The sequence below is a fragment of the Salvia splendens genome, chromosome 6, assembly GCF_004379255.2.
Source record: "Salvia splendens isolate huo1 chromosome 6, SspV2, whole genome shotgun sequence".
In the NCBI taxonomy this organism is placed as follows: domain Eukaryota; kingdom Viridiplantae; phylum Streptophyta; class Magnoliopsida; order Lamiales; family Lamiaceae; genus Salvia; species Salvia splendens.
Window position 1 is genome coordinate 29,427,602 of NC_056037.1, and position 21,475 is coordinate 29,449,076.

Genomic DNA, 21,475 nt, shown 5'->3' on the forward strand with positions numbered 1-21,475 from the left:
TCAGCTTTCCCTTCACTCCAAAACGAGTTATTCCCTTAGAAGGGGAAACTTTCAGAAAGACCTTTTCCGACCTCGAATTGTAATCGGTCCTTCGAACATCCGCATAAGATTTCTGTCGATCTGTGCCTCCTTGATCCTCCCACGGATTTGTCGGACAATCTCTATCATCTCTTCTACAGAGTCTGGTCCGAGAATTCTTCTCTCACCCACTTCATCCCAATAAAGTGGCGATCTACACTTCTTTCCATACAAGGCCTCATATGGAGCCATCTTGATAGTCGCCTGGTAACTATTATTGTAAGCGAACTCTACCAAGGGCAACACTTCTTCCCAACCTACGCCTCGATCTAGCACCACGGCTCGTAGCATGTCCTCCAATGCTTGTATCGTTCTCTCCGACTGCCCGTCGGTTTGCGGGTGGAACGCTGTACTGAAATTCAACTTAGTCCCCAACTCGCGCTGCAGGCTTGTCCAAAATCTAGAAGTGAATTTAGCATCACGATCAGATGTGATTGTCGCTGGAACTCCATGCAAGCGTATAATTTCCCGTACATATACCTTAGCCAACTGATCGGATCCATAAGTGGCACGAACCGGCACAAAATGGGCAGATTTGGTGAGGCGATCTATAATCACCCAAATCACCGTGTTCCCTCGCTGGGATTTTGGCAGTCCTACCACAAAGTCCATTGCAATATGTTCCCACTTCCATTCCGGAATCTCGAGGGGTTGCAAATTCCCATAGGCCGTGGTGGTGTAGCGCCTTTACTTGTTGACATGCTAGGCATCTCTCCACAAACGCGCAACATGCTTTTTCATACCGTTCCACCAAAACTGTCTTTTCAAGTCTTGATACATTTTGGTGCTCCCTGGATGAGCAGCGTATGGGGTTTCATGTGCTTCTCTCATGATTTCCATCCTCAGGCCTTCATCCTTAGGCACACACACCTTCCCTTGTATGTGAGACCATTATCCGCTGCCTCACGAAAATTTCCGAGTTCACCCGTTCACTTCTGAGCGAATCTTCTCTAGTAACGTATCTCGCCGTGAGCTTCTACAACTCGGTTCTATATCGGCGTCTCTAAGTCGGGTTCCATCACCACGTGGCTACTATTCCTTCCACAGTCTCGGGCATTCTCACTACTTCCAACGCATCTTACTGAACTCTTGGATTAACTCTCCTCGATAGTAAGAAAGGTGGCCAGCTGAGATTGAGACTTCCTACTAAGAGCATCGGCCACTACGTTTGCTTTTCCCGGATGGTAATTTATACCACAATCGTAGTCTTTACCAACTCGAGCCACCTACGTTGGCGCATGTTCAACTCCTTTTGCTCAAAGAAGTACTTTAGACTCTTATGGTCCGTGTATATCTCACAACGGACTCCATAAAGATGATGTCTCCAGATCTTCAAAGCATGTACCACAGCTGCCAGTTCCAAGTCATGCGTCGGATAGTTCAGTTCATGGGGCTTCAATTGTCTCGATGCATATGCAATCACTTTCCCCTTCTGCATAAGCACACATCCCAGTCCCACCTTCGACGCATCCGTATATACCGCATAGTCAGTCTCTGGCTCCGGCACAGCTAGGATTGGTGCGGTGGTCAATTTTCTCCTTCAACAACTGAAAGCTCGCCTCACATTCTGGCGTCCAAATCATCTTGACTCCCTTTTTCAGTTGTGCGCCATTGGCCTTGCTATCTTCAGAGAATCCCTCGATGAATCTTCGATAATAGCCCGCCAGTCCTAAAAAGCTTCGGATTTCGTTTGTGTAGAAGGTGGACTTCCACTCCTGCACAGCTTCCTACCTTGGCCGGATCTACACGATTCCATCTGAAGTTACTACATGTCCAAGAAAATTACTTCCTTGAGCCAAAACTCGCATTTACTGAACTTGGCATATAGTTTCTCGTCCCTTAGAGTTGCTAGGACGGTTCTCAAGTGCTCTTTGTGCTCCTCCTCGTTCTTTGAGTAAACAAGCACGTCATCGATGAAAACCAGGACAAACCGATCCAGAAATGGATGGAACACGCGGTTCATAAGGTCCATGAACACTGCCGGGGCGTTCGTCAGTCCAAAAGGCATTACAACGAACTCATAATGACCATATCTTGTTCGAAAAGCTGTCTTGGGTACATCTTCTCGCCGAACCCTCAGCTGATGGTACCCAGACCTCAAATCCATCTTAGAGAAGACTCCTGCCCCTCGAAGTTGGTCAAACAAGTCGTCTATCCTTGGTAGTGGATACTTGTTCTTCAGCGTTAGTTTGTTTAGCTCCCGGTAGTCGATGCACATCCTCATCGTTCCATCCTTCTTCTTTACGAACAACACTGGTGCTCCCCATGGTGACACGCTAGGTCTAATGAATCCCAATTCCAGTAGCTCTTGCAGTTGCACCTTAAGCTCCTCCAACTCTTTTGGCGCCATTCTATAAGGTGCTTTGGATATTGGTGCCGATCCGGGCTCCAGATCGATCGTGAATTCTACTGTCTGTCGGGTGGGGGTCCTGGCAACGCATCGGGGAAGACGTCGGGATATTCACTCACTATCGCCACATCTTCTATCTTCCTGTCTTTCTTCTCCTCCCCATTCAAATAAACAAGGTAGGCTGGACATCCCTTCCTCATCATTGTAGTGGCTTGCAGCGCAGAGATAATGGACTTGCGTCGGCTCATTGGGACTCCGTGAAACCTCATCGGCTCTTTTCCGGGGGTTTTCAAACGAAATTTTCCTTTCTCTACAATGAAGGGTAACGTGGTTCTCCGCTAACCAATCCATACCCAAGATTATGTCTACGCTACCCATCGTCATTACTTGCAAATTATAAGCCACTAAACTGAGTTCACCTATTCCAAAGTTCACACATGCACAAGATCGGGATATATCTATAGCCCCGCCTACCGGTGAGGTCACACTCATAGTGGGTTCGGTCTTAACAGTAGGTAATTCCAAAGTATCCACACAAGACGTTGATATAAAGGAATGCGACGCACCCGTATCAAACAAGACAACTATAGGCATATTTAGAAGTGTGCCCATACCTGCCAAGTTTCCTTGCTCAAAGGTTCTTTCCCGTTTGCCGGCTGTTTCCCCCTTCAAGGCGTAGGCCCTTGCTTGCCGATGGTAATCCCTTGGCGGCGTTGTTGCCGGTGGAGGTGCAGGTAGTGCTGGGATTGTGGACGGAAACCTAGCTGGTTCTGTCTCGTTCCCGTTCCCATGTGCTTGTTTGGGCAATTTCGGATGTAGTGGCCACTCCCACCACAGTTGAAGCACCTAGGTCTCGACACTCCCGGCGTGATACTTGAAGCACCTCCCACATTGAGGGTTCCTCGGGCGGAAAAGTTGCCCTCGGTTGGAAAGTATTCTATCTCCCGCCATTGTAGGGTGGGTTCCTCATGTGTTGTGGCCTCTTACCACCATACTGAGCCTGGTCACCATCCCACCTCCGCTTCTCTTGGTGGCACGGCTGAGCTTGTAGAGGTGTCGCGTTTGTTGTTGCCACAACTCTTGGCTTAGGGAGTGCATCTTCCACGTCCAGTGCACAAGTCAAGATCTCCGAGTAGGAGAGTTCTCCTCGACAGGCCAATGCGGCCTTTATTCTCATCTCTGAGCCCGGACCGGAACTTCACCGCCCCATTTCTCCTCGGTGTCCATCAACTCGGGCGCATATCGTGCCATCTGCGCGAGCGGGCTACGGTCATACTCGGTTACAGTCATTCGGCCTTGGCTTAGTGTGTGAACTCTAACCACCTTGGCCCGTCTGTACGTCTTTGGAACATACTTGTTGTCAATCTCCACCTTAAACTCCTCCCATGTTAGCGCCTCCAGGCGTGCAGGATCCATAGTGTCTCTGCCGAGTCTCCCACCAGTAATCGGCATCACCCGATAGTTGAAAGGTGGCGCAAGCATGCGCTACCTCGATCTGTGCACTCCATGACCCTGAAGATACGCTCGAGGCCGCGTATCCACCTCTTCCGCTTTGATGGGTCTCCCTGTCCGTCAAATTTCGGGGGATTCTGCCTTGAGAACGTAACTATGAATCTTTCTTGTTGAGGCGGGGGTGGAGGTGGTGGTGGCGGTGGTGGTGGAGGTGGTGCCTCCACGTTGGGTCCTTGTCGTGGTTGGCGTGCACGTCTTGGCGGCATTCTGATTCAATATCCAAAAGTGTTACTACAATTCTCATCCAAAATTACCACTTTCTCAAAATTTTCTTATAAAACCTTCATGTAGTATAAGATGCAACACATAGGATATAAACCAAAATCAAATTCTCATTAAAAGAAAGAAGGCCAACATTGTTCCCAAGAGTAGATCGTACTGAAAGCAAAAACTGAAAAGACAACGAACTATTCCAATTCTAGACTACGACTCTATCATCCTCATCCATAGGCCCTTCCTCCGGGTCTTCGTCGTCGTCCTCCTCGGAGTTCCCTGGCAGAGCCTCCTCATAAACATCTTCATACCCTTGTTCACCCTCGTACATGCTCACATACTTGTCCTGATACACGACCCTCTCTTCCACCTCCTGTGGGGGCTGCTCCTCTCGAGAGTCCACCAGTGCACAATACACGGCTTTCCGAAAGCCAGCCATGTCACCCACCATGTCATCGGTAGCGGGCTCATGCCACGTGTACCTCCTCGCCGTTCTTTCGGCCCACTCCTTCCAGCTATCGGGAAGCAAATCTATTAGCTTCTCAATGCCGTCATGCTCTGTCACTCCGAACTCCTGAGCTGCCCTCCAGAGGGTGTCGAAGTGTGCCACGAACTCGATCAACGGTACGTGATCCTTCTTCCGGTACACTCTATAATCTCTGAGCACCCTCTGTGCCCTAAGTCTATCGCGATCACTCCGTCGCGGGGCTCGGAACATACGCGCCATCTATAGAAAAACAGAAACAACCGCCTCGCGTATAAAAACAGAGTGCATAACCGAAGAAGAGAGAGAGAGAGAGTGTATGCACGTATCGCTGTTCTAACCCAAACCCGCTGGTGTTCAAAGGCCAAAAGCTCTTATCTATCATAGGTCCAAGAAGCACTAGTGAAATTCTATCACGTCTAAGTTCAAACATTCAAAAGGCCAACACATACTCACATAAAAGCTCACATCAACATTCACGTCATCATATCATCACACATCAGCCACATGCTTTCATATAAGTTCATCATACATCAACAGTTCATAACACCATAACAGTTCATAACTCAAATAATTTCCAACTTTTCCACATCACGTTGTACCCTTCCACAAGTCTCAACATTTACTTAAACTTTACATAAAACATTTCAACACCAAAATCACAATTCCTCCACTTCCATATACTTTCCAAAATTTCGAAATTTCATTACCTCATTTCTGGTTGAGTGCGATGAGTCGGATGTTGAGCCAATGACACTTTTGAAAACTTACCCCAGTCAGAAAAGATTTTTTTTTTGGGTCCAGAGCAGAAAGAGAAAACCTAGGCTCTGATACCACTCTGTCACGCCCGCATTTCCTAAGGATAGGAAGTACGGTGGACCGCGACTAGGGGGGGGATAAAGAAGCGGGGAAGAAAGGGGGGGGTAACAAGAATATTTGACCCAAAACATTTAATAAAAGGAAATTCAATTCAAAACAAAGTACTGTGACGACATTCTTGAGTTAAAGTATTCAGAGTTTTAAATGAAAACATCGTGACGGTTTACAAGCAGCGGAAAAGACCCAAAGACAGATGATGCCGGGTATGACGACACGACACCATCCAAAAGATAAAAACACACTTTGGCTTTAACTGCTCAACATCCGTCCTCCCCATCGCCGCTCAACCTGCACATTAAGAAAACAACATGCAGGGCTGAGTACTTAATGCACTCAGTGGACACACGCCAAAAACAAAGTTTGTCATGCCATAACAGTGTAACATTGGGGTTTTGAGTATAATGAAAATAACCCAAGTACACAAAACACATTTCATAAATTCGACTGCGCAGTCATTTTCCGATATTGCCACCCTTATTCCATCAATCATACACTATCTGATCCAAACCATGACAAGGGGCGTGGCCACACCCCAGGTCATCTAGACCGGCCAACTTGCTCTCAGATGGCACCCAGTCTCGTGTACACTAGCCTGAGGGTTCGCAGCCCAACAGACCCGAATTCGATTAAACATATGTGGTAAACCACTTCAGATAGGTTTCAAAACAAAATAATTGGCAAGACAAACAGTTCACCTCCATAAACATTTCCGGAACAAAGTCCGTATTTAAAGATAACCCACATAAAAGTAGGGTAGAAAAGCCCACCTCGATTGCTTAGCTTTTAAAACAGTTCCCTTCAACCACACTTTCCTCGAAAAAGATCACCCTTTTGAAAGATAAATAATATCATGATTAGAGTCAGGGTAAACGAGGTTTAAACGACAATGCATGATTCCTACGTGGACGACTTCAACATCTAGCACGTTACACGTACATACACTTAACAACATATTACAAAACAAACACACAAAGCCACACGTTCAAAACACACCCCGCACGCAAACGACGTACCCAAAACGCGCACACGACACACGAACACAGCACTCCAAGCCCTGGCATACCCTTACTGTGCAACGGCTCACTTGGCTCGGAAAAGGTTCGGAAAAAGCTCGGAAAAAGGATCGGCGTCTCGGCCTGGCTCGGTGTCTCGGCCGCCTGGCTCGGCACCTCGGCCGACCGTCTCGGCCGCCTGGCTCGGCACCTCGGCCGACCATCTCGGCCGCCTGGCTCGGCACCTCGGCCGCCTGGCTCGGCACCTCGGCCGACCGTCTCGGCCGCCTGGCTCGGCACCTCGGCCGACCTTCTCGGCCGCCTGGCTCGGCACCTCGGCCGCCTGTCTCGGCACAGCTCGGCACCTGTCTCGGCACAGCTCGGCACTTGTCTCGGCATAGCTCGGCACCTATCTCGGCACAGCTCGGCACCTCGGCCGACCATCTCGGCCGTCCGGCTCGGCACCTCGGCCGACCGTCTCGGCCGCCTGTTCGGCACCTCGGCCGACCATCTCGGCCGTCCGGCTCGGCACCTCGACCGACCGTCGTCGGCCGCCTGCTCGGCACCTCGGCCATCTTATGCTCGGCACCTCGGCCGTCTGTTCGGCACCTCGGCCATCTGTTCGGCACCTCGGCCGCTGGTTCCGTGTACACTCACTTTCCTTCAACTTCCGATTCTCAAACCCTATACGACATTCCCACCACGCATTCTACGTCCCAAAACACACCCAAACACCTGGATCATCCCTTCAAAACTTCCCACCAGCCTGCCCTAGCCGGACCCTAGATCTCTCGGCCAACCCACACAAAACCCTTGAGCCAAACACAGATTTTCCCGAGCCATCTCTTGGCCAAACACACCCACATTCATCACAAAAACATATCACTCAGAATCACGCCAAAAGCACATGAAAACATCTCCCAAAACATACAACACGCAGAACTGCGCAGTTTACTTGCAAAATCATAATAAATTCATACGACATCCAAAGAGGCTGAAAATTACACACCACACAGAAGACACACCAAAGTTTATACAGTTAAAAAATCGTACCAAAAGGAGGTCGTTTGCTCAGTCAAAAAGGGGTCGGAACCCACTGTCAGTTATCACCGAAAACATGTTCAACACAAGCACATAGCCACAAATCCTACTCAACATCTAACCCATCCAAAAACGTCCTATATGCATGAGTTTTCGAATTAAACAAGGGTTAGGGGTTACCTTCCCCGGATGGTTCAAACGAAACGCAAAAGCTTTACTTCCTTTTCCGACTCCGATTCACGACGAAGGAGGGTATCACCTTGAGGAATTCAAGACGATGATGAGAGGGAGTGAATGAAAAAGATGAGAACCGAGAGGGAGAAGGAGAGAGGGAGCTTACCGGTGTTGAGAGCAATTGCAAGAGAGAAAGGAGAGAAAACGATGTGGGGAGAGATTGGAAAGGGAAAGATGTATCGGTTAAGAGGGAGTGGGGGAGGTTGAGAAATTAGTGGGGAGGGGGTGAGAAACCGAGAGAGAGAGAGAGAGAGAGAGAGAGAGAGAGAGATTTAATTTTAATTAGGATTTTTAAAAACATGGCTTAATTAATTATTTAATTACATTTAATTTGCCTAGGTAGAAAATACCACATCCACAACAATCAAATAAACACAAAATATTTTCCACACCAAATTTTAAACACAAAAACATAGAAAAGAATTTCATCCTTAATTAAAAGAATAAAATTCCACAAATTTTCGGGTATTACAGATTAACTAGCAGAACCAGACCTTAAGGGAATCGCCGTAAGACGTTTGGGTAATTGAAAGTTTCCAAATAACTGAAGAGTAGATAGGGGCTTTCATTTAAAAAAACTGAAACATGACCAAACAAAGATAATAATTGAAACTGAAACGTAAGGATCGAAGGTAAACATCTCCAGAAACATAAACCTCAACCTTTGCTTTTCACTTGTCAAAAGATTAGCTAATTAAATTCCAAGAAAGAAAGAGGATGATGTATCATACCCCAGAATTTTAATCATCCTCCGCAAAAGATCATACTCTGAAACTCCTGGAAACAATGGGAGCCAAGAAATAACTCGGCAACAATGCACCCAAGTGACCACATGTCAATAGCTGTGGTGTACCTATGCAAGGTTAAGGTCTACAAAAGTATCGTTTTTGCATCATAAAGAATTGATGGAATGGGTAGAAAGCATAATAAAAATATAATAACAGAGCAGAGGAGAAGAAGAAAATAAATGTAGCCCAAGAATTTAGTTCCTCAAACCAATGTGACTTATTAAACACTTGCTTTCCTTTTTCCCAAAGAAGTACTGTGATTAAGATTAGCTTCTCAATTAAGGTAAGATCCATGGTCCCGGTCTACCAACAAAAACAGATTAGTTTTTTGATGGGGTGGGGGTGGGGGTGGGGGTTTATATCATTTTCAAGGATACTGGTATCCAAGAAGAACTTCTGGTGATCTGTAGTACCGACTCTGCAAACAAAAAGTTTAATAGCTTATCAAACTAAACCAAAATTGGTATCAACAAGTTTATAAATCCCAAAATGAGAATTACTTACCTGTATATAAGAATAAACAGTGCGATCTTCTCTACAAGCTGATCCAAAGTCTATGATTTTGATTTCTGGTGGCTTCACACTGTCAAGGTTATGACTCAATCATTTAGAAATATAAGGAAAACAAGATGCATTCTTTTTTTTTGGGTTCAAATCATCAAGGAGTAGCTCACCTTGTAGATAACAGAATATTTTCTGGCTTTAGATCACAATGAATTATGCCAGCGTCTTTCATAAGAGCCAATCCCCGCAATATCTAGAATGACAAGAAATCAACCTTATAACACATTGACAAATTCAACAGTATATTTCATGAATGAACTTTCTTAATATCCACGCTCAGCTTTGATAAAGGAAAATGTATAACCTGTTTTGAGAATAACTGCACGATGCTCAACGACAATCCTTTAAAATGATTCAGCTTGATAAGCTCATACCTGATACAAGATTCTCAAGGCAATGCAGCTAAGCTCCCCGGGTGTGATCAAGCAAAAAAATACTAATCTCTAAATGAAATATTTGTGGACCAATAACTTACAGATTAACATCAAGAAGCTCAAAGACAATGCACAAGTGATTCTGATGTACAAAGTAATCATATATCCGAACAATGTGGTTCTTATCCTCAGGATCAAACTTCTTATTTAACTACACAAAGAAACAAAAGGCTGAAAATCTACCACAAAGAGTTTTAGTTGAACCAGAAAAAATGACAAAACCAAGTACAGAGCAGGCTTACTGTTGTTAGGATAGCAACTTCAACAAGTGCCTGCTGGTAAAAAGCAGGTAAATTTTTTATTATCTTCACAGCAACAAAACTGTTCATTTCTGCTACCCAACACTTAGCAACCTGCCCAAATGTACCTTGGCCTAGAACATCCTTCACAACATACCTGCATACAGAAGTAGATGAAAAAAATCATTTGCCAACAGACAAGTGAGAAGCAGAACCACTAAAAGGGGAAAAAGAGGTGTGAAAAATGGCAGACGTCAAATAATTTTTGATAACATGTAATAAACTTTAGTAAAAGAATATCCTTTTTTGCAAATTCATACAGGCAGAATGCCAGAATCAAGACGATCGATCCAGTTTTAAGTTGCTTTTTCATTATTGCTGAGTGATGATTAGATAGCTACAGCAATACTTATATCATTGCGAGCCATTCCTTGAATTATTTAGCCATTTTCCATGTTCCATGACATTAGGTTGTCCTTGCGACACTTGGTTTAAAATATCGGGCAATTACTGACAGGAAGATGTTTTATTCAAACAATTATGTTGAGCACGGCAAAAAATATCTTCATGCGAATTCAGTAGCAAGACAGGGTAAACTAACTGTGACAATTAGAAACCCTACAGTATGTGTACAACAGTACAACACTAATGGCATCTTGATATACAACCAGAAATTAGGTTGGTGCATTAGTCATAAAAAAAAGCAGTCATTCTGTTTACTTTCCACCTGCTAAGTGTTAAAACAAACTACAAAAAGACAATATTCTGATAAGTGTTTGTATTATGCAAGTAACCCACTACAGGTTCAAAATGTATCATCTTGAGTTCAAAATATTTAATGATTTAAATATGGAATTAATGCTACCAAAAAGGCAAGTATTTCTTCAAATCCTTAAGCAAATTGCCCAGACACTGAGATACGCATACCTTTGATTTATGTTTGAGTTAACCAGGGAATAATTTACGGTAAGGATTAGGTCTGAATGTTCATTATCGCAGCCATCATTCAAAAGTCCAGTTGATGGTGACGTCAAGAACCTCTTTAGATTCAATTCTTCTGAATAACGGAACAGAGGGTTGCATAATTGATATATCTCAACAATATCCTTAGTCAAGCGGGCAACCAACTGCAACCAAACAAAAAGAAAATTCTAAAATGGATCTACTAGTTTAACAAAGGGTACAGAAAGCAAATAAATTCCATGCAAAAAATGACAGAATACAGATAAGGAGCATGCCAAAAAAATAATAGTTGCAACTTGGATGGAGAAAACAAGGGCAGGAGAAAACAAGGGCAGGAGAAAACAAGGGCAAAACCAGAAAGGAGATCAATTTCTAGGCAGAGGATATAATATAACACCACCTGACAATAAAATTGATAATCATAACCTGCCCCTGTAATTTGCAAATCAGTTCCTATATATAACTAGAATATATTGTTCTCCTACCCTCCTTCCCAGTGAGGCAGTTTCTGACTTTCTGTGTTATCCCAAAAACAATTGCCTTTCTTCAAGTAAACATGGTAATGAGGTTATATGAGGACTCGACTATTAAGGCTTCAGAAATTCGTTCTTGCTTTGTCTCAACAAAACGCCTGATGCTCTATCCGAAAACTATGCCCAAGCACAGTTTAGTTATGTGATTATAGTACTTTGGAATTGATTTGTTATAAAGGACTTAAACGTACTCCCTGTGTTTGTACAACCACAGTCATACGACTCATACCTTACCCGTCGCATACCTACTCATTTGAATTTATCTATAAATACTGATACAATGAGTAGTATTTATTCAACAAGTTTATTTGGGGCCCAACAAGTGAATGGTCTCCATCTTTAGTTTTCCTAATTACTTTGATGGCCTACTTTGTTCTTAATTTTCATATACTGCCTGATGTTGAATGCAACCTATAAATTTCTGTGATCTATTATAGTACGGTGGTGCACATGATTAGTGAAATTAGGAAATACTACACTGTTTGCTGTGACAGATGAAAAAACAATAAGAGTGATGGACGGAGAAATCATACCGGTCTTCTAACGACAACTCGCAAATGTTGAGGGTTGGTATTAGTGTGGAGAGTTGGGGAATAAGGGCGGAAGGCAAGCGGCCTAGGGCGCCATGATGATGAGGAAGACGAAGATGTTGGACTCTCGCTGAGTTGAGGGGATTCAGCTTCCCTAGTAGCAGTAGTGGAGCCCTCTTCCATAACCTAATCCTCCCTCTATTCTATTCTATTGATAGATTTATAGATAGATAGAACAATGATTCAGTTGAAATTCATAAATTATGGTTTACTCCTCCAGCATATTCTATCGGAAGATTGTAATCCCATCCTCCTCCACTCACTCAAGAAACAAAATTCAGAATTAGGCACATAAAAACAACACATATACAAAAATTTCTTCTTCTTCTCTTCTTTTTCTGATAAAAAAATATGAATGTGAAGGGAAAAAGGAGGCGATCCAGCTGAGGCCTCAAAAGAGAGAAATCGGTGAGGTAGCAGCAAGAATGATAATCGATTGAATGAATCTGAATTGGCAGAGGCGAGGCGAGGCGTGGTGTTGCTGAGAAACAGAGGGGAAGAAGGAGAAGATGCTGTAAATTGCGTATTAGTTTTGTTTTGGCGGAGAGCAGTAAATCAACTACTGTTACTCTACTGACTAATATTAACAGCAGTAATTTTGTTTTCTCAATCTATTTTGTTAGAGATTTCCACAATTTCACATCATGCTTATCTTATTTAAGCTGCACAAATCTATACGTATATATAGGATAGACATATTAATCATTAGTTAATTAATCTGGGTTAATTTTACAAATACATATTAAACTAAGTGTTATGTATTAAATTGATTGATATTAAAGTTTAATTTATTGTAAAATAAGTACTCCTATTAAATTTAATATTTTTATAATGTTTATGATTTATTTTAATTTACTTATTTAGGACACATCATTCTTCGTTGGCTGCGACCAAAGTATTTCTGTTATTCCACGCACGAACCCTATAAAATTTTATGCAATGAATACCAAGAAAGAGGATATAAACTAGTCACTTGGCCATAACTAAATTGAATCATTCCTTTTAAGAAAAAAATATATAATAATATTATTTTATTTATTCTCGTATTTCATTTATTTTTTTTATCTTTCTTAATTTATTTCTCTCCTGTTTTTATTTTATCTTCATTTAAGTATTTAACATAATTTCTTAATTTTCGTGTTAAAAAGAATTCTATTCATTCTAATTAAATAGAGTCATTATTTCATTTTTTGATAAACAATAAAATATTCAATCACTATTATTTTATTTACTCTTTTGCTTTATTCTTTTTGTCTCTTACTTTATTTTATCTTCATTTTATCTTTATTTTGTCTCTTACTCTTTTGCTAACGTGGTAATCCCCCGTTCCAATTCCACCTGGTTTGTGTGTTTGTATTGTGTATGAACAATTATTGGTAGCAAATTGTAGTGGAATTGCATTAGGTTGATATAATTTGAAATATTATAATCATTTTATAGGTAAATGAATATGAATTTAAAAATTATATCACAATGTATTCGAATTTGATATATTTACTATTAGTTCAACTCACATACTCATATTATATTTCTTATTGTGTTTTGACCTAATTTATTCTCACTGTACTAAAAATCTAAAAAGTTTTGCAAAATGAATTGGGTTATTAGTCTATAAATACATGAACTTTCAATTTTTTCTACTTTTTCCCCCGAACTTTATTTTTTTGAATATAAATCTATGAACTTTGGACTTTTTTTATTTTTCCCCCCATTGAAGAATTCCGATCAAATTGAAGTTGATGTGGAAAATGCATATTATTTTATTACATATGTGGCAAAAAAATAGAATAAATAAAATCTGACTTGGATAATAAGAAAACCCTTCATATTCATCACTTTTTTACCACCATGTTTCTCACCCTTTCACCTTTCTCACCCTTTCACCATTACTTCTGTAAATATTTTTTCTTTTCTTGGACGAGCACATTCATTTTTAAATGATGGATAAAGTTGTTGGTGGTCCCAAGTCATCCAAATCTTCTGGAGAAAAGTTGCATAGGTAAGTTATGTGATTAATTTTGGAGTATTAAACTATGTTTTTGGTAGGGTTTGGTGATTTTCTTATTTTTTTTGTTGGGGGATGCTTACTCTCAACACGTTTGATAATATGCCTAAAAAGGATTTATTATTGTGGTGCTCAAAACACACTTCCAGCAAACACACAAACACATGCCTGATTTATATTAAATGGCAAGTGTTTACTAAGTATGATGCAACTGTGCTCCACTCTCTTATTTGCAGTGATGAATTTGCCATTTATTTTCATTATGGAGGTGGTTTTGAAGACGTAGATGATGTTAAAAATTATATTGGGGGAGAATTTATTGGGAGATATGGCTTTGATTCTGATAAATTTGGCTATTTTGACCTTGAGGAAGAAGTTAAAAAATTAGGCTTTATGTCATGGTCTAAGATGTGCTACAAAATTCCTGATCGAAATTTGTATGTGATTATAAAATCTGATAAAGAAGTTATGCAAATGTTGACATATCTTTCTCACATAATTAGAACAGTTAGTATATTTATAGATGGTGGGAGGAGATTGGAAGATGGATTTGAGGAGAAAAGTCAGGAAGTAGCTGCTGAAAATATTGGGAAAAAATGTGGGTGACGATGAAGAGTCGAGTTGTGATATAGATTTGAATTATTATCCATCTGAAAGTGAAGACATTGACAATGAGCTAACTGATACCGAACTGTTTGACGAGAATGACATTGTTGTAAAAGAAAGGAACATAGTGGCATATGATGATATCACTAAACTCCTTGAAGGTTGTGTTGGCAATGATGATAATGAGAATATTTCCGATTATGCAAGCTCTGATAGCGATGTGCATTCATTTGAAAGTGATGACAATGATGATGATATTGGCCATTTTAAGTGTAGGAGAATGAGAGTTGTTTATAATCCTAAATGTGATCATAGAATCTTAAATATTAGGTTCAGGATGCAATTTCAGGATGTGTCTGAGTGTAAAGAGGCTCTTACGACTTGTGCTATAGAGGCCGGAAAATTTATACACTTTAAGAGGGTTGAAAAGGATCGCTTAGAAGCCAAATGCAATCCACCTTGTCCTTGGAGGGTTTATGCTAGTGTTGTGAGAGATAAAAAGATTGTTGAAATCAAGGCATATGATGGTGAACATGATTGTCCTAGGGATATGAATAACAAGCTTATAAGTTCAAAATGGATTGCCAAAAAAATACTTGAATGTGTTTAGATTGCGACCAAACTTTAGCGTGAAGGATTTAGCTGTAACATCCCAAAATAGGCTTAGACGGAATTTGCTATTCCAATTATAAAGTTGATAAATTATGTTTCCAATGGATGATTATATATTGCAAATAATAATAATAATTGATAAAATATAACTTATTTATTGGAAATGGTAGGGAATATTATTTGGTGTTATACTAGTCAATTTTTGGAGTTAAATTAGTGGTCAAAATAAGAGTACATAAATTGAATGAACATAGTAATATAAGATAGATTAAAGAATTTTTTTTAATGAATTTGTGTGTCGTAATATAAATTTTTCCTGTTGAAACTATACATACCGAAAATTAAATTGCTGCATTAACAATGAGTAGGATTTCAAGTTTATTTATTTATTTATTTTTGTCTTGAACAATAAAGAAGAATCTAAAATTTTTATTAAGGGTATGGTATAATTAGATTTATAGTTATGGTATTAATAAATGAAAAATATCATATCCATACACTTGGAAGTGCCAATTTGTTTTATCTATGGGAAGCTAAAAAGTTGTCTCGATTTGTTTAAAATATGAGTATAAGAAAAATATAGAACAAAGATATTATGCGTAATAACTTTTTTTATAGAACACTTGTTTGAATATCAACCACAAATTAAATAATCAGATATATGAGTCATATATATGTATAGAGGCACTTATATATATTGGGGGGGGAGAGGAAACCATTTCCAACCTGTCCCAACACCTCCCAAACACTATATTCATATTCCTGAATTTTTAATTTGATATTTTAGCATGTAATCGAACCTTTTTTAGCAAAATCATTGCCAAGTTAAGGTATGTCTTCCATCATAATCAAGTTTTAGTTTATTTGTGGATGAAATTTTGGATGTGGCTTAGTACGTAGGGTATTGACTATTTTAATTTTTAATATAATTGATAGAAAGGTGATATGTAGTCAATATAAAAAAATGTGATGACAATTGAGTAGAAGGTAATTGAAATTTTAAACGGATATGAAATTACTAAGTAGGATAAAAAGGTTGAATTGTTATGGTTTATTGTTGGTATTAGATATAGATATTTGTTATAGTATGTGATTGAGCATAAAATGAAATATAATCTGATAAGTATTTAGAATAAATATTATGTTGTTGAGATGATCGAAAATTATGAGACGTAAGACTATATGCTTTGAATTTTATTAGATCAAATTAATTATGAATATAAGATCAAATATTGATTCGATGCATAACATGATGTGAATCATTGGAAATTTTCTTAAGGACTCCATATATAGAAATGTAGAATTAAAACTAGAAAATAAAACTAGATAATGAAATAGAACTATAAATAGAGTTTATAGAATAAAATGGAGATCATGGGATTAATAGGAGTTGTATATGATAAAGAAATAAGTCAAGAGGCTCTCTGCATTAGTTGGAAAGGGAGATAGTATATGAATAGTAAATGAAACATATGATATTAAATGGGTTATACGTGGATTATATGAAGATAATTGTTTGAATTGAATCATAGTCGATAATTAAATGGTAATGGTATTTTGTAAATTGGAGTGCATTTAAATATGGTTGTGTCCCATGCTTGGTTCATTTAGTGTGTATAATTGGTATGACATACTACTGTGGTGGTGCTACATAAAATAAAAAAACGTGATGTTCCTCATAGGGACTATACGATATGGTGTGACTTTCGCCTTATATTGGCTAAAGCGCCTGTTGTTGGGCTATATGTGGCTTTCGCCCTATACGGGCTATATGCGCCCGCTATTGGGCTATATGGTATGACCGGCTCTCGCCCTATACGGGCTATATGCGCCCGCTATTGGGCTATATGGTATGACGCGGCTTTCGCCCTACACGGGCTATATGCGCCCGCTTTTGGGCTATATGGTATGACCGGCTCTCGCCCTATACGGGCTATATGCGCCCGCTAATGGGCTATATGGTATGACATGGCTTTCGCCTTATAAAGGCTGTAAGTGCTTGCTATTGGACTAAATGGTTGTTGTTGCGTACCTATATTTATACTGAACATGTTAATCGATTTTATGTGACTTCATTCTTGGATATAGGTGCAATATGTGTGACAAGCAATGACTGTGGGATATGGTTGAGAATTATATATGTCGTGTGAGTCAATGTCATACTATTCAATCCAACTAGGGCTGATCCAGACATATTTATAAGTAAATTTATTATGATATTTTTATGATTGGAAATTGATTTTTAAATTACCACGATTTATAGTACCAGAACTGCAACGTTATCTATTTAATTTGGTTGCCAAATGAGTAGAGGGCGTTACATTAGCAATGAACATCCTACAAAGATATGCGAGTGAAGTCAATAAATATAGACTTTACCAAGCTAAGGCCATTGTTGTAGAGCTCTTAAGAGGATCAATTGAAGAACATTATGGTTTACTCAAGAGTTACATAGCTGAACTAAGAAGAGTTGATAAAGAGGGAAGATTTGATTTGCTTTTGGATAATGGGGATGCTTTCAAAGGACTGTACATAGGCTTTAGTTCACTGGTGAAAGGCTTCAAGATGAGTTGCAGGCCTTTGATTGCACTTGATGGTTGCTTCTTAAAGACTTTCTTGGGTTGAATTTTAGTGAGTGTCGTTGGACAGGATGGAAACAATGAAATATATCCGATTGCTTGGGCTATAGTTGAGGTAGAGAATGAGCAATGTTGGACATGGTTTCTAAAGTGTATCATTGAAGATCTTAAAATTGCAAATGGAGCGGGATGGACATTTATTACTGATCAACAAAAGGTATACATTTATGATTTATTTCTATTATTAACTAAAATTTTTATTAACTATTCTAAATGTTTGAATTTGCAGGGGCTTACAAATGCAGTCAATACTTTAGCGCCGCTTGCTGAACACAGAAATTGTGCGCGCCATGTGTACATGAATTGGAAGAAGGCACACAAGGAACATGATCTAAAGAAACAATATTGGAAGGCAGTTAAGAGCACCTATATAGAGAAATTCAAATCACCCATTCAAGAAATTACGGTAGAGAGTCGAGATGCTTATGAAGACTTCATTAGCAGGGATACAAAGAAATTTTGTAAGGCTTTCATTTCCACCTCTGCATGTAACGACGTGATTACTAGTAACATCGCAAAGTCATTTAATGTCTTTATTGTTGAAGCTAGAGGCAAGCATATAATTCACATGTTTGAGGAAATTAGGTGCACTCTAATTACACAACAAGTAAACATGTTACATACCATGCGAAATGTGCAAGGAAGAATTTGCCCCAATATTGTGAAAATGATTGAAAAGTTAAAGTTTGATAGTCGAGAACACAAAGCACATCCTGCATTAGGTGGAAAATTTGAGGTTCACTTTGAGGATGATAAGTTTGTTGTGAATCTCAGGGATCGTACATGTACATGTAGAGTTTGGGATTTGACAGGAATACCGTGTGTTCATGGTGTAGCTTGTATAAGGTTCAAAAATGAAGATGTAACTACCTTTGTCAATGATTATTATACAGTAAGCAGATATCTTGAGGGATATAGGGTGGGATTAGAACCCATTAGGGTCAGAGAATGTGGCCCGAGGTAGAAGAAACCACTGTCAAGCCTCCAGTGATAAGAAGAATGCCTGGTCGACCCAAGAAAAAGAGAAGAAGAGCACATGAGGAAAAAGATCCTAAATTTCCTAAAAAAAGAGGACAGGAGTGAAAACGACTTGCCAAAAATGTCACCAACAAGGGTACAACAGTAGGGGATGCAAGAACGATCCAGTTGAAAAAACGCCTAAAGAAAAGGTAGTGAAGTTTCCTATAGTACCTTTATATGACTATATTAATTGCTATATTTCTATATGATTCACTAGGGTAAAAGGGGAAGGCTTGCAAAGAAAATTCCACAACAAGATAGCTTAGCAGGCTTGAGTTGAGGAACACGAAAAGAGCTTCCACAAGTGTCGATCTCTGCAAATGCTCGTCAAATGAAGGAAAGGGCATTAGCTAGGAAAGGAGTTGGAGTGATTGGTTTTGAGGAGAGTGGAAACATTTATACGCGGGTATATTGATTAAACTTAAGTTGTTTTGTTAAAGCTCATTTTTTAAAAATTTATGTGATATTCTGACATAATGTATATGATGCAGATGTCTTCTCACAACAAGGTAACGCATGTGAACAAGGAGATTCTAAGCACGTCAAGTTCTAGGATTCGAAGCAATGTCGTTAAAGTTCGTTCAACACAAGGGAGTCAGAACGCACCAACACCTGGGAACAATGATTGAATACAACTTTTTAGGAAAAAGTTGTAGTCCTTTTTGTTAATTTTTGGTGATATTTGTTTTGGGAAATTGTAGAATTTGGATGGAAAAATGATGAACTTTTTAAGTGCCGTGGAATGATGGAGAAATTTGAATGAAAAATGATTAATTGATTTTAGTTTTCAGCTCTAACTTAGTCAAATTATAATAGTGTTTTGATTGTGTTAGGAATATTTAATTGAATACTAGTTTATAGAATGAATAGAAATGTACTAGCATCTTACTAATTTGAGTATTCTTTATGCGTGTTTACTGTGAAGGTTAGTGAGTTGAACACTCAGTTTGGTGATATTTGTTTTGTGAAATTGTTGAATTTGGATGGTGATGGAGTACGTACTAAACAAGCCCAACAGCAGTAAAGCCCATCAGCCTAAAGCCCAAGAAAGAGTATCAGTTCGGCATGACTAAAGAGTATCAGTCCGGCATGATTAAAGAGTTCAGTTCGGCACAACCAAAGAGTTCGGCCCCAGCCTACAGCTCGGTAAAAGCCAACCGATCAAACTCTGCTCTCAGGTCGGCATCAAGCTCTACTCTCAGATCGGCAAAAGCTGCTCGGCAATAATTCAGCAGTTCGGTCTCAGTATTCGACCGAACTAGGAGATAGTGGACTCATGCAGGATTTCCACCTCCACTACACCCACGATCTATTTAGTGGTGTCAAGCAGTCATTAACTCATGCAGGATAGTGGACCCATGCAAGATCGCCACGATCTCCACGACATCCACTACCTAGTAAATGGCTGCATGCCACGATCTTGGTTCAATGTATAAATAGAACCTAGATCAGATAGATAGGGTTAGACTCTCTCGCTCTCTAGAGATCAAAGATAAAATAGCAAGTCTGTATTGTAAGCTGTAGAAAACAGATCAAGCAATACAACTCTGCCCTCTTTTCTCCCCGTGGACGTAGATTTACCTCAGTAAATCGAACCACGTAAATTCATTGTGTCGTGATCTTTATTCTCTACCAGCATTCATCACCATCAAAAATTCGCGGATCCATCACTGGCGCCGACCGTGGGGAACAGAGAACCAAATTTGTGATAAAGCGAATTTTTGACCCTTTTTCCACCCCAAAAAAATGCATACCAGATCACACACTACCCGTAATACCGTTCGTGAAAACCATGAGGAAGCTAGTCCAGCTCGCAGGTCTGAAAAACGGCCTCGGGAGACATCTACCTCCGGTTCTCACGAAGAAGGAACAAGCCACTCCAGGAGAGATCGCACCGAGTCTTCCCAGCAGCCCGATTTAAATGAAGCTGTCAAGCTGTTCTTGGCCGAGAAGCAGGAGGAGTTCTTAACCTTCCTGCAGAAGAGCCAACAGCCGGAGAAGACAACGGCGGATTCTCCCTCCTCATCCAGACATGAAAGTCACTACCGCAGTAGTGACGTGTCTTCCAGGAGAAAGAATCCTCAACCCCGACATGTTCCTGTTCCTCCTCGGTACCGGAACCACAGGAGAACTCCATCTCCTCCGTACCGAAGAGATGTCGGGTTCGCCATGTACGGAGCATTAAAGACTCCGTTCTCGGACGATATCACCCGAACTCCTTTGCCGCGGAACTACCGGACACCGTCAATGACTTATGACGGGTTGGTGGATCCTCATGACTTCTTGGGACGCTATCAATATAACATGGCGAACCAGGGTCTCAATGAGGTCCATATGTGCAAGCTGTTCCCCGAGCTGCTTATCGGGAACGCGAGAAGGTGGTTCGACAGCCTTCCCCAAGGCAGCATTAGATCTTACCGAGATCTAATGGATGCTTTTCACAGGAGGTTCTTTCAGAAAGCGGAAGCCCGAAGCACTTCGGCTCAGCTGCTTTCTATACGTCAAGGTTGCGACGAAAAGATCAGCGACTTCATGACGAGATTCCACAAGGAATGCCTACAAGTAGATTATCTCAACGATCTACTTGTCATTTCGGCATTCCAAAATGGAATCCTGCCCGGAGCTCTCTACAGAAAGCTCGTGGAATGTAGTCCGCAAACAGCTCAAGAGATGTGGGACATTGCGGACCAGTTCTCCCG

The 21,475-nt window shown here is 40.5% G+C and overlaps 1 protein-coding gene and 1 long non-coding RNA gene across 4 annotated transcripts; one reads left to right on the plus strand and one right to left on the minus strand.

Annotated features, from left to right (window-relative positions):
* Nucleotides 1-5,761: 5,761 nt before the first annotated feature.
* On the minus strand, nt 5,762-12,396 carry LOC121806727 (dual specificity protein kinase YAK1 homolog). The gene is given in 11 exon segments (XM_042206852.1): nt 5,762-5,804; nt 8,515-8,575; nt 8,578-8,636; nt 8,949-8,989; nt 9,076-9,154; nt 9,246-9,328; nt 9,440-9,509; nt 9,611-9,720; nt 9,812-9,965; nt 10,736-10,935; nt 11,838-12,396. Coding segments are annotated over 11 exon segments (1,068 nt in total). The 5' UTR covers nt 12,018-12,396; the 3' UTR covers nt 5,762-5,773.
* A 3,441-nt stretch (nt 12,397-15,837) lies between these two features.
* Nucleotides 15,838-19,559, plus strand: LOC121806679. Of its 3 annotated transcripts, none has more exons than XR_006051698.1 (5): nt 15,838-17,913; nt 17,986-18,217; nt 18,531-18,925; nt 18,994-19,182; nt 19,268-19,559. It is a non-coding gene; the product is annotated as an uncharacterized LOC121806679 (long non-coding RNA). The 3 variants fall into 3 exon arrangements; XR_006051699.1 differs by having other exon boundaries at nt 15,838-15,947; nt 17,767-17,913; nt 17,986-18,925; XR_006051697.1 differs by having other exon boundaries at nt 17,986-18,925.
* The last annotated feature ends 1,916 nt before the right edge of the window (nt 19,560-21,475 follow it).